The sequence below is a fragment of the Podarcis bocagei genome (assembly GCF_964188305.1).
Source record: "Podarcis bocagei genome assembly, chromosome: 4".
NCBI classification, from domain to species: Eukaryota; Metazoa; Chordata; class Lepidosauria; order Squamata; family Lacertidae; genus Podarcis; species Podarcis bocagei.
The window spans coordinates 3847961-3861249 of record NC_138128.1 but is presented as its reverse complement, the minus strand read 5'-3'; the positions used below and the strand labels follow the sequence as shown (position 1 = coordinate 3861249).

General features: G+C 47.3%; 1 protein-coding gene across 6 annotated transcripts in view; it reads right to left on the bottom strand.

Moving 5' to 3' along the window:
- TNK2 (tyrosine kinase non receptor 2) overlaps positions 1 to 13289 on the bottom strand; it is a 97572-nt gene that overhangs the window by 44181 nt on the left and 40102 nt on the right. For all 6 annotated transcript variants that reach the window (XM_081190043.1, XM_081190044.1, XM_081190045.1 and 3 more), the window contains 2 exons: positions 3701 to 3878; positions 472 to 542 (listed from right to left, as the gene is read on the bottom strand). In XM_081190043.1, the coding sequence (XP_081046169.1) occupies positions 472 to 542; positions 3701 to 3878 (249 nt within the window). The remainder of the gene's footprint in view (positions 1 to 471; positions 543 to 3700; positions 3879 to 13289) is intronic.

The following is a 13289-nucleotide window of genomic DNA, read 5'->3' as shown; positions in this document are numbered from 1 at the left end:
GGAACCTCCAAGCTTTGGGGGTGGGGGGGGAGGAGGCAGCAGAGCGAGGGACTGAGGGACGGCGGCAGCTGAGGCGGCGGCGGCTGTTGTGGTGGTGGCGGCGATAGCGGGCGGAGTAGGGGGCGGCGGCGGGAGTTGCTGCTGCTGTTGTTGCTGCTGCTGCCCGAACATGCCGGCCTCCTCCTCCTCCGCTGTCTCGCGCTCCTCCCTTTTGCACGCGCTGCCCTGCCGCTCGGCACCACCACCGCGGAGCCGCCCCCGGCTCGACGCGGATCCTCGCCGCCGCCGCCTCTCACCGCCCAACTCGCCCGCCTCCCTCCCACGGCACACCAGCCGACGTCTCACGGCACACTAGTGTGCCGCGGAACACCGGTTGGGAAACACTGCCTAATCAGCCCTTAAGAAACAACCATCCAGCGGGGATTTTAAAAAAACCAAGTTTCTAGCCCTCTTGAGTACAGCTGCCCTTACTTTGCTCATCCAAGATTTCCGCTTGCACACAGCCTTCCTCCTCTTGACGGCTTCCCACAGGCGCCTCTGACCTGTGAAAGCAAAAAGCGAGGGTCAGCCAGTTTGGGGGGGGGGTGGACTGGTCAGTTCCCGAAGTATCCACACACACCACCCCCAATCCCCATTGCATGCATGTGCCCCACAAGGAAATCATCACCAGACTGGATGTTTCACTGTGGCAGGTAATTCTGCAAAGATTTGACATTTTCATCTCCAAAAAGTTTTAGATTTGCGTTTCTACTGAAATGAGGCTGCATTTTAATGTTGTATTTCAATCTTGTTTTTAAGTTGTATTTTAATCAATTGTTTTTATACCTGGTGTTAGCCGCCCTGAGCCCGGTCTTGGCTGGGGAGGGCGGGGTATAAATAAAACATTATTATTATTAAAGATATACCAAATATTGTAGCTGAAACACCCTCTAATTCTCCTAGCTCCAGGACACTACAGGACAAAGCACACAGTACAAGCAAGCATTTGCAACATGGCCCTGCGTGTTTTTCATAAATGAATACCAGCTAAGTCAGTGTGGGGAAACTCTCCTTTTGAGTAGTGAATGAACTCGGGGTGTATGGCGGGGGGGGGGGTTCTTAGCTTGCCGGTCAGTTTTCAGCTCAAAGCAACCCTGAGGTTCCAGATTTGCAGACACAAATCCAGAACCCTGTTAGAGGGGAGTTAGTGGGGAAAGGGCGAGGGTTCATTTTGAGCAAGAAAATGCCTGGCAAGGCCAGGGCTAAGCCCTTCCGTTCCTTCCCTCTTCTCCCACTCAATCTCAGGCTCCCAAGAGAACTGCTTTTCATTTAATTCTTTTTTTAAGAATAACACCCAACCCACAAAACCTGAAAGTCTTCATTTCATACATCTGTGTGTCATTTATGTTTCGTTCTGTAAAGGTTCGCCCAGCAAATTCCCGGCTAGGCATTCCAAACTGCAGGTGGCTATTTAGTGTTGGGAAGAAGTAAAAGGGGACTGGGATCATCGTTCAGGCCTGCCTCTTTCAAAATAAAGGCAATTTTCTTTTCTTTTCATAACCTCAACTCCAAAAGGGGCAATAAGGTGTCATGCATTAGTTTTAAAAATAAGGTAAAGGGACCCCTGACAGTTAGGTCCAGTCGTGGCCGACTCTGGGGTTGTGGTGCTCATCTCGCTTTATTGGCCGAGGGAGCCGGCGTACAGCTTCTGGGTCATGTGGCCAGCATGACTAAGCCGCTTCTGGCGAACCAGAGCAGCACACGAAAATGCCATTTACCTTCCCGCTGGAGTGGTACCTATTTATCTACTTGCACTTTGATGTGCTTTCGAACTGCTAGGTTGGCAGGAGCAGGGACTGAGCAACGGGATCTCACCCCGTTGTGGGGATTCGAACCGCCAACCTTCTGATCGGCAAGTCCTAGGCTCTGTGGTTTAACCCACAGCGCCACCCACGTCCCTAATTTTAAAAATACATGGAAATAAAAATTCATAATGCACTTCACATTTATGTGGCGCTTGGGCGGTGCAATCCTACACATGGCTGAGTTCTGTGCTACTCAGAGGGCCTTCCAGACATGTTTTTTTTTAAATAGAATCACAGAATTGGAGAGTTGGAAGGGACCCCTGAGGGGCATCTAGTCCAACCCCCAAGAGAGTCCGTTCCACTGTCAAGCGATTCTTACCGACAGAAAGTTCTTCCTCCTGTTTAGTTGGAATCTCTATTCTGCAATTTGAACCCCTATGGAGCAGCGGAAAACACGCTTGGCTCCCTCTTCCATGTGACAGCTCTTAGGAGATTTGAAGATGATTTATGCTCATGATGGTATCGGGGCGGTTATAGACAATCCTGCTTTCTATGTTTTGCCCTTGTGAAACCCAGCAGGGAGCAGGATAGGTGCAAAACGGGAACTCCACCTGTCATTGCCTCCGGCTCAGTCTATTCTCTGCCTCCACTTCACTAGTTCTATAACCAAATTTCCATAAACTTGGAACTCCCTGCCTATTGATATCAGGCATTAACATTCTATGACCTTTTAAATGTGTCTGTGGGAGGCTGTTTTCTGTTTGTTTGTTTGTTTTGCTTGTGTTTTATTATGTATTCGGTATTTCTGTTTTGTATTTTTATGTTGTGAACCGCCCTGTGAAGGGTGGCATGCAAATTTAATAATAAGAAGAAGAACAATTTGTGGCCATTTTATAGCGCTGTGCTCTAAACCACTGAGCCTCTTGGGCTTGCCGATCAGAAGGTCGGCGGTTCGCATCCACACGATGGGGTGAGCTCTTGTTGCTCTGTCCCAGCTCCTGCCAACTTAGTAGTTCGAAAGCACACCAGTGCAAGTAGATAAATAGGTGCCACTGTGGCGGGAAGGTAAAATGGCATTTCCGTGCACTCTGGCTTCCATCACGGTGTCCCCTTGTGCCAGAAGCGGTTTAGTCCTGCTGGCTACATGACCCAGAAAGCTGTCTTTGGACAATCACTGGCAACCTTGGCCTGAAAAGTGAGATGATTGCTGCACCTCAAAGTCACCTTTGACTGGACTTAACCATCCAGGGGTCCTTTACCTTTTTACCTTTACCTTACCTATACCGAATCATCCACACATCTGGTGTGTGGATGATCATCTAACATCTGGAGGGGGCCTCCTGCACTAGACAGCAACCAAAGTGAGACAGAAAATAAAGCCAGACATTTGTGGTACAAAAAGGTACGGGATTTCTGTAGCAAGTTATGGGGCATGCAGTGATTGGCGAGAACCAGTGTGTTTGCCTCGAAACCGTTGGAAGCAGAATTGCAAAGAGAAGTTTAGAGTAATTAGGCATATTTTAATTTAGTTAATTATGTAATAGGTTTATGTTAGAAAATGAATATGGATGTTGAATTTGACGTTTGTAAATTTTCTTTTTTTGGTTTTGGAAATGATGATAATAATAATAATAATAATAATAATAATAATAATAATAATAGCAGGATTGCATATAACTACCCTGAGACCTTCACAGATTCAGAGATTTGTAGAGTTGGAAGGGACCCCTGAGGGTCATCCAGCCCAACCCCCTGCAAGGCAGGAGTCTCGGCTAAAGCATCCGTGAGCACAAATCGTCATCAACGCACAACAAAAAGGACACCCGGATTTGCTCCAAAGCGTCCTCCTTCCCTTTCTCTTCCCATCCCGCGATGCTGCCGGTTGAGTCGGCGTTAAGTGGCAGGGACTTGCTTACCAGGCCTCCCCATGCCAATCTTCTCCAGATCCTCATTCTTGACATATTCAAAGTGCGAGAGGCGCGTGACGTTGAGGTCGTCGCGGATGCGCAAGAAGTACTGCTGCAGCTGGACCTCAGTTAACAGTTCCAGCAGCCAGTCCGTTCCTTCATCTGCTTGCATGCCACAGCTCAGCTTCTGCAGGGAAACAGAAGGAAGAAAAAGTCAGGCAGGTGAGGGTGGGGGTCCTGGATTTAGGAAACGGTCACCCCAACTTCTCCTTGGCTGGAGAGCAGGCAGAGGCCCAGGAAATTTGGAGAGCCAGAATTATGAATTCTGGGCAGGCGGGATGTGCGAACCATCAGTCTTTACCATCAAGGGCAAAAAGGAGAGGTCATATTCAGTACTTAGATTAAAACTATAAGGGACGTACGCAAACCTTTTAGAAACCATAGAATCATAGATCCACCGTTTTGACCTCAAAAGCAAAGCAACCTGTTGCTAAACACTTCAAATCCGGGAATTACAGCCTGCCAGGCTTTTCAATAACTGCTACGGCGATGTCAACAGATCTCGCAAAAGGAGAGAACTTTTATGGAAGTACACAATGGGGATTATCTGGGGTGGGGGGCCCCAAGCAGCAAGGAGGTGGCAGAGGGGCTCCGGAGGTGTAAGAAGACTTTGAAAAGCTGCCTCCAGTTCACTGCTACCGTCAAATTAATTAAACTATAAATAGTTTTGACTGGATTTTGGATAAATGGGCCATCAGCTGCTACTGTAACTGAACCTTGTTGTGTAATACAGTGGTACCTCGGGTTACATACGCTTCAGGTTACAGACTCCGCTAACCCAGAAATAGTACCTCGGGTTAAGAACTTTGCTTCAGGATGAGAACAGAAATTGTGCTCTGGCGGCGCGGCGGCAGCAGGAGGCCCCATTAGCTAAAGTGGTGCTTCAGGTTAAGAACAGTTTCAGGTTAAGAACGGACCTTCAGAACAAGTTAAGTTCTTAACCCGAGGTACCACTGTAATAATAATAATAATAATAATAATAATAATAATAATAATTTATTTATATCCCACCCATCCGGCTGGGTTTCCCCAGCCACTCTGGGCGGTTTCCAACAGAACACCAAAATACAATAACCTATTAAACATTATGATCTTCCTTTGTGGGCTGTGCGAAGCCACGAATCTGAGCAATGTTTTTTCATAGGCGAGGGAGGGGGCACTGGGGGTGTTTAAGGGACCAAGCAAGGGGGTGTGTGGCCCCAGAAAGTTTGGGGACCGAGTCTGGTGGCCACAACGCAAGGCATCTTCCTGCGCTGCTTGGTGCATCCACCGCGGGGATCCGAAGGCGATCTGGAAGTTTAAACACCCCTGTTTTTGTGTGTGGAAGTTAATCATTTAAACAGAGCGTGGCTTTGTCCAGGGATGGGGGAGAGCTGGGGGGAGGATCAGACCAGAAGCCCCTTGCGGGAGGCTTGGAACAAGCTAGCTTACAATCAAGGTTCCTCGTTTGACTATCTCCCACTGCTGTCACAAACGGGTCGGACAGAGACCTGGGCCTGGCCTTTCCCAGGGGGCAGCCGAAACCCCATTAGCCCCCCAGCCCTGCTTAATGGACAGTAATAGGTCTCCTGGCCAGCTTCCCAGAGGAACGTGTGGCTCACAGAAAGGCCTTCTGTTCTCGCTCTGAACAATTCCACATTTGCGGCACGGTCCCCGGGAGTCTGCCAGCGGAGTCGGGGGCCGGAAGGAATCCCGGCCAAAAGGAGTCTGGATTTCGCATCACGGTGGGAGGAAGAAGAGACCCGCGAGCCGCGTTCGGTGGGAAATGGGGCTGCTTGGGAGTAAGCTGTGGTTTGGGGGGTCTCTCTCCGCAGACCGTCTGGAGAAGCGATGGTGGCCAAAAAGAGCAGGCAGGGAAGACAAAGGCGCAGGTAGGATGGTGGAGGCGGAGGAGAGGAAGGAGCCACAGAGGAAGCAAAGACAGCGACGTAGAGGAACAAGAGCCAGAGATGTAGAGATGGAAGGGTCCCCCAAGGGACATCTAGTCCAACCCCCTGCAATGCAGGGATCACGACTGAAAAATCCCTGGCCAACAGCTTCCCGTAAATGAGTTGACCACCTTCCACGGTAGGCCTTTCCACAACTGAACGGCTCACTGTCAGAAGCCCTTCCGAATGTTGAGTCAGGATCTCTGTTCTTGCAATCTGAATATGTTGGTTCAGGTACCACCCTCTGGAGCAGCAGAGAAAACCTTGCTCCAACTTCCATATCACACAGCCCTCTGGAGAATTAAAGATGCTGTGATCTCCAAACACCTCCAGCCCACCAGCCCACTTCCAGATCTTGCATTCCTCCCCCCCCCCTTATTTTTTAGGCAGGGTGGTACAATTTCATCCAGAAATACTATATTTGTGTTACTTTTATTGTTGTTAGCTGCTCTGAGCCCGGCTTTGGCTGGGGAGGGCGGGATATAAATATTATTATTATTATTATTATTATTATTATTATTATTATTATTATTATTATTACTATTACTACTACTACTACTACTACAGTGGTACCTCGGGTTACATACGCTTCAGGTTACAGACGCTTCAGGTTACGGACGCTTCAGAATACAGACTCCGCTAACCCAGAAATAGTACCTCGGGTTAAGAACTTTGCTTCAGGATGAGAACAGAAATTGTGCTCCAGTGGCACGGCAGCAGCAGGAGGCCCCATTAGCTAAAGTGGTGCTTCAGGTTAAGAACAGTTTCAGGTTAAGTATAGACCTCTGGAACGAATTAAATACTTAACCTGAGGTACCACTGTATTATTATTATTATTATTATTATTATTATTATTATTATTATTATTATATTTAAGAAGGCCCTCAAGAGCACTTAGAGAGCACTTTTTGCAAAGGATCAGCTCCACAGGTCCAAGTTTTCAGCTTCCACGGCACGTCCCAGTCTTCAAAGCACTTCACAGATTCTCATGATGCAATCATTACAACAACCTTTTAACATAGAACAGTATTTTTATCCCCCAAGACCGGGAGAGAGGGTGGCCTGGGTTAGCCAACGTGGTGCCGTCTCCAGTCAACAGGCTTGCTATCTGCGGTTGATGGGAGATGGAGGGACCACATCCGCTACCGCAGATATACACACCTATTCACAAATGTCCCACTGAATCCAAATTGCAGCCTAAGGCAACCTAGCAAGTTCATGGCGATAAAGATACTGTATTCCAGATCTATAACCCGATCTCTTAGTCACTAGAGACACTGGCTCACAAATACACTTACATAACACACACATACAAAGATACACATGCTAGCATTAACCATCAGCTGCCAAGTTTGCTTGTATTCCTCTTCCCTCCCCATCCCTCTTTCCTTTCATGCCGTGTCTTTTTAGAGCGCGAGCCTCAGGGTAGAGGCTGCTACTCATACAAATACATAAGCCACTGTTGGAGCCTTTCTGGCTGAAGAGTAGGAGGAGAAATGCTTTGAATAAACAGCATAAATAAATATAAAAATGATTCTTAGTAACTTTTTCGAAAATAAAAAATGGGGAGAAGGGGCAAATAATTCTTAGGGGACACCAAATGATTCAGCAACTCTGGAATCTTCCTCCCAGAACAAATCCTGTTGATCCCTACAGTCCTCTCTCAGCTTCTGTGGAGAGGCGGTGGCAATACGGATCAAGGCCTCTTCACTCACAGCGCTTCACTTCTGGGACCGCCCCCACCCATTCGCCAGGCCTTGTTTTTGAGGACCTTTATTTGTCAAATTTACCGTATTTTTTGCTCTATAAGACCTACTTTTTCCCTCCTAAAAAGTAAGGGGAAATGTGTGCTCGTCTTATGGAGCGAAAGCAGGCTGCGCAGCTATCCCAGAAGCCAGAACAGCAAGAGGGATCGCTGCTTTCACTGCGCAGGGATCCCTCTTGCTGTTCTGGCTTCTGAGATTCAGAATATTTTTTTTCTTGTTTTCCTCCTCCAAAAACTAGGTGCATCTTGTGGTCTGGTGCGTCTTATAGAGCGAAAAATACGGTATATATCTTGCCTTTCCCTCCAAGAAACTCAAGGCATCACACACGCTTCTCCCTCTCCCCCTTACATCCTCACAGCAACCTTGTGAGGTAGACCATTTCTGCATGCTGCCCCTCCCGGACCTCCAAGCTTGCCATGGGGTTTGGCGATGCCCGCTGCTGCTGCCAAACCGACCCCTGAACAAATCAATCGATAAGAAAACCTGCTGGGTTTAGTTTCTTGAAAACAGAAAAAAACACGAAGGACTAGTAACTTGAGACCTCCCCAGAAAAGAGTGTTTGCACGTAGAGTTCGAGGAATACCCCATTCCGTGCCCACAACACCTGGGCTTTCTAAATCAGCCCAGGGCACACTCTTTGGCACAAACCCTGGCATGCGCGCAGAGACGGCTTGTACCTGGGTCCAAGGTGAAGAAAACTAGTCAGAAGCTGCCAGGGATGCTGCAATTCCAGTAAATGCAGGTTGCGTCTCAAATGAAAGTGACAGCGAAGAGTTGCAGAGAGAGGAGGCGCGAATCGGACCCTCTCTTCCTGCCTGTTTTTGCACCCAGCGGTGCCATGCCTTGCTGGCGCCCGGAGGTGACGCCACATCCTGTGGGCTCCGTTGCCCTGCCCAGATTTCAACTCTGCACCATTAAATGTTTCAGTGTTTGCAGGCGTTTTAAAATGAAAGATTTCTCTGCTTGGAAAATGACAACTGTTCCATATGTATATATTGAAATATAAAAAAATTAAGGTCATATATATATATATGTGTGTGTGTGTGTGTGTGTGTGTTCATCAATGTACCAAGCAAACATATACATAAATATATAAACTACATATCTGAAGCAGCACAGGAAAACAGCCATGAAGCTATTTTGGCTCCCAAACTGTGACCAAATGTTTTCTCTGCAAAGTCAAAGGAAAATGGAAAAGCCTCCCCATTGTCTTTTCCTTCACAAATCCTGTCTTAAGGGTATGTCTGTGTATGAACAGGGTGAGGCTGTGACCTGGTTCAGGAACTAAGTATTTATCATTACAAAAGACTGGCCAGGCTCCCCAGGCTATCCAGTCAAGTGACCATTAACAGGTAACCTGCCAGACAGGAGGTAAACAACGCACTCAGATTTCTGCTGTAGACCGCCCTTTCTGTGATGTAGGTGTGATGTATCTGGGGGTGGTCTTGGACTCCAGGGTGGGCAATTTAAAATGTCTATATAACAGTAGACACACCTTTGTTCTGGGTCCTCCTGCTTTCCTGCGTGTGAGGCGAGCACCCTGTTAAAACAGATCAATAAAGATCAGGCTTATGAGCTTCTTTGCTTCTCAGTATTTTCTGGTTGGCCTTGTTATTTTCTCCGACTGATGGAGAACCTACAAAGGACTCTATAAGGGCTCTTGTGTCCCCCGTTTATTGCAGAGTCTATCTCCTCCCCACCCCCTTTCAAATTGTTCTAGATGGCCACACTTGTGTGTGCGAGCACACTTGCGGTGACGGTGTCTGCACAACGTCCTGGAATTAAAAACATTGCACGCTATTGACAATAAATAAACCTGAGGCTTCTTTTCGCACCGTCTGCACAAGAATGACATCTCTGAGCATGCGCAGAGTTCCTGGCTGCTGAGGAACCACAATACACGCTGCCGCACAGCACACGTTTGGAATTTGCCAATGAAAAAGGACATAGAATCATAGAGTTCAAAGGGACCCTGAGGGTCATCCAGCCCAACCCCCTGCAGTGCAGGAATCTCGAACCCACAACCCTGAGATGAAGTGTCTCACGCTCTGCCAACCGAGCCACCAGAGTTCTCCTAAATACATATTACTGAATAACTGAAGAAATAAAATAAATAATTCTTATGAAGCTCTTCACCAGCTCAAATGACAGTAATTTTGTGCCATGCTAAAATATTGGTTTCTAGCCATTTCCTGACTGAGGCTATCAGTGAGGTGCTATTTATAAGGAAACAAGGCATAAGCCTTTTCTTTTCTCGCACTTAGCATCTTCACAGCCAAACAGCGACCAAAGTAACGGAGCAAAAAATTATGGTTAATGTTCAGTCAAAATTATGGTTTTTGTTCTTATATTCGGAAATTCAATAAATTGTTATTTAAAAAAATATGGTGAATTTGAGCAGCGAATGGTTGCCGTCCCATCCTGAGGGAGGGGATTATTGCCAGTTTTCAGGGCGAGAAGGCGGCCCTTCGAGAAAGACCCTTCCCCACCCGATATTGTTCCCCACAGAACCCCACAAGCCTACCTCATATTATCAGACACTTTTTTGCTAACACACCCAGGTTCACAGCACGCACAACGCAAAGCGCAACAGCTTTTGCAACAAATTGTATTTATGCGAAGGCCACACAGTGAATTAAAGCTATGTAAGCAAATGTTTATAATTATGCTTGAAGTAAAATGTATCCAAATGGGTTTTGGTTAACAACAGCTAGTTTGCTTCCTTGAATGAGGTAATGAGAAAGGTTTCTATGCATAATCGGAGGAAATTTTAACGCTTTGTGTAAGAAACCTGTAAGTAAACGCCTCCCCCCCCCAGGGCAATGGGATGGGGGGGTTCAGCGTTTGTGGAAGTGATCCCGCTGAACTTATTGGTTTGCAAAGTAATAAAATCATTGGACTCTATCTCTTCCTGACTCCTGAGTTTTTTTGGCAAGACCCAGGAACTACAGTGGTACCTCGGTTTAAGAACTCAATTCGTTCCGGAGGTCCGTTCTTAACCTGAAACTGTTCTTAACCTGAAGCACCACTTTAGCTAATGGGGCCTCCTGCTGCCGCCGTGCCGCTAGAGCACGATTTCTGTTCTCATCCTGAAGCAAAGTTCTTAACCTGAAGCACTAGTTCTGGGTTAGCGGAGCCTGTAACCTGAAGCGTCTGTAACCTGAAGCGTATGTAACCTGAGGTACCACTGTATGGGCTTTGTTTGCCTGCAACACTGCCACCTTCACAAACACGTTTGGTGATGACACAAGACAGGGCCTTCTCGGTGGCTGCTCCTAGACAGTGGAACTCCCTTCCACAGCCTCTGCAAAAGCGAAGCCTCGAAAGCCTAAGGCAAGAGTCATTTTACCCTCTCTGCTTTGCTCTCACCAACCAGTCAGCAAAGACATTTTTTGTCCCAACAGACCTTTGGTGGCCAACTGGCTGCTGCGAGAGGGCCTTCAAGGGGCGCTGTTCTTCGTGTGTGTTTTAAAAATGAATCTAAGTCATTTCAGCACTGCTTTCAAGAGGTTCGTTTAATTGTTTTGATTTGTTTGTTGTTCGTTTTCAGATGAATCCGCGTTAATGTACGTCGTGAGCCGCCTTGCACGAAGAAAGGCAGGGCACAAGCAAGACAAATCAATGGGTGTAGATGCATTTTGATGGCAAGCTAATAATAATAATAATAATAATAATAATAATAATAATAATAATAATAATAATTTATTATTTATACCCCGCCCATCTGGCTGGGCCTCCCCAGCCACTTTGGGCGGCTTCCAACAAAACACTAAAATACAATAACCTATTAAACACTAAAAGCTTCCCTAAACAGGGCTGCCTTCTAAAAGTTTGGTAGTTATTTTTCTCTTTGACATCTGGTGGGAGGGCGTCGCAGTAATGTTTACTGCAGGACATTTCCCGCATAGTTTGCTGTGGAAAAGCAGCATGTAGATAGAGTTAAACTGGACTGGGGTAAACGGGTGTTGCGAGGTTTTGCAAAAGGCGGTGGAACCTGTTTGGCTGAAGGTGACAGCAGGACGCGAGAAAGGCGTGCATTTGAGAGGTGGGAATAGGGAGGCAAGCTAAGAGGCTTGCCTGAGCGCACAAATGCTGAAACTGCTATATCAAGGCCCCTGATCATGTCTTTTACAGATGTCCAAGTGAGCACACTGAGCTCTGCAGACTGGCCTCCCAATTTACACGGAAGGTTGGAGGGAAGAGGGGATCTGTGCAATGAGGCTTCTGTGCACAAACCTCTCCCTGCCAACACTTTCTGGATTTGCGCAAGCCAGGGCCGGTGGATCCATGCGTATCCCTTGTTTCCTTATAAGTAGCTAATCGTTCCATTGCTGTAACTTGCACAAATCCAGCGGCCTTTTCCTTTTTACGCACTGATCATCTTCACAGCCAAACATCGACCGAAGAAACAGATCATAAATCTGAATACAGTGGTACCTCGGGTTAAGAACTTAATTCGTTCTGGAGGTCCGTTCTTAACCTGAAACTGTACTTAAACCTGAAGCACCACTTTAGCTAATGGGGCCTCCTGCTGCCGCTGCACAATTTCTGTTCTCATCCTGAAGCAAAGTTCTTAACCCAAGGTACTATTTCTGGGTTAGCGGAGTCTGTAACCTGAAAGGTCTGTAACCTGAAGCATCTGTAACCTGAGGTACCACTGTATAACAACAACAACAATAGTACCCTGCCTATCAGACTGGGCAGCCGTCCTGGGCAGCTTCCCAAAAACTAAAAAACATAGTAAGGCAATCCTATCAGATGCACGGAAAATCCAAAGAGAGATTTTGCGGAACCAAGCTTCAATTCAGCAGGTGAGATTGGGTTTTCATAAGTGTGTCTGGGTTTGCCAAAGTGTGGGTGAGCCCTGACTGCCTCGCTGAATTCAGCAGGACTTGGTTTTAAGCAAACATGTGCAGGATTGAGCTGTGCGCATTTGAATGATCCACCTGCACACAGAAAACTAGCTCTTCAATGTGATGACAAGGCTTGCCTCCTCCCTGACCTTCTCTGTTTCCGTTGGCAGGGAGCTCCTTTTGGACCAAATTCTTTTGCGTGCCTTACTGGCAAAAGTCCACACTTAAAGCACTGTTATCCCACTTTGACACGCGTGGCTTCCCCCAAAGCATCCTGGGGGTTGAAGTTAGTTAAGAGTCACCTGATGCATGGAAGTGAGAGCTGGACCATCAAGAAGGCTGATCGCCGAAGAATTGATGCTTTTGAATTCTGGTGCTGGAGGAGACTCTTGAGAGTCCCATGGACTGCAAGAAGATCCAACCTCTCCATTCTGAAGGAAATCAGCCCTGAGTGCTCACTGGAAGGACAGATCCTGAAGCTGAGGCTCCAAGACTTTGGCCACCTCATGAGAAGAGAAGACTCCCTGGAAAAGACCCTGATGTTGGGAAAGATGGAGGGCACAAGGAGAAGGGGACGACAGAGGACGAGATGGTGGGACAGTGTTCTCGAAGCTACCAGCATGAGTCTGACCAAACTGGGGGAGGCAGTGGAAGACAGGAGTGCCTGGCGTGCTCTGGTCCAGGGGGTCACGAAGAGTCGGACACGACTAAATGACTAAACAACAACAACAAGAGTCACCTGACACTTCTCAGCAATCATAAGAAACTACAGGTGTGGGCCAAGACATTTGGGGAGGTCCAAGTTTGTGGAAGACTGCTCTAATGGGTTTAAAAGTGGGTCAGTGATTCCACAAAAACTCCAGGATGAATGAATGTGGACTGCCCTGCTCCAGAAACATGCTATAAGTACAACAAATACATATTCCTTCTCTTGGTTAGCATCTCCTTTTTACAGGATTCTCCATTGTGGTTTCCCCTCTCTGCTCTGCTT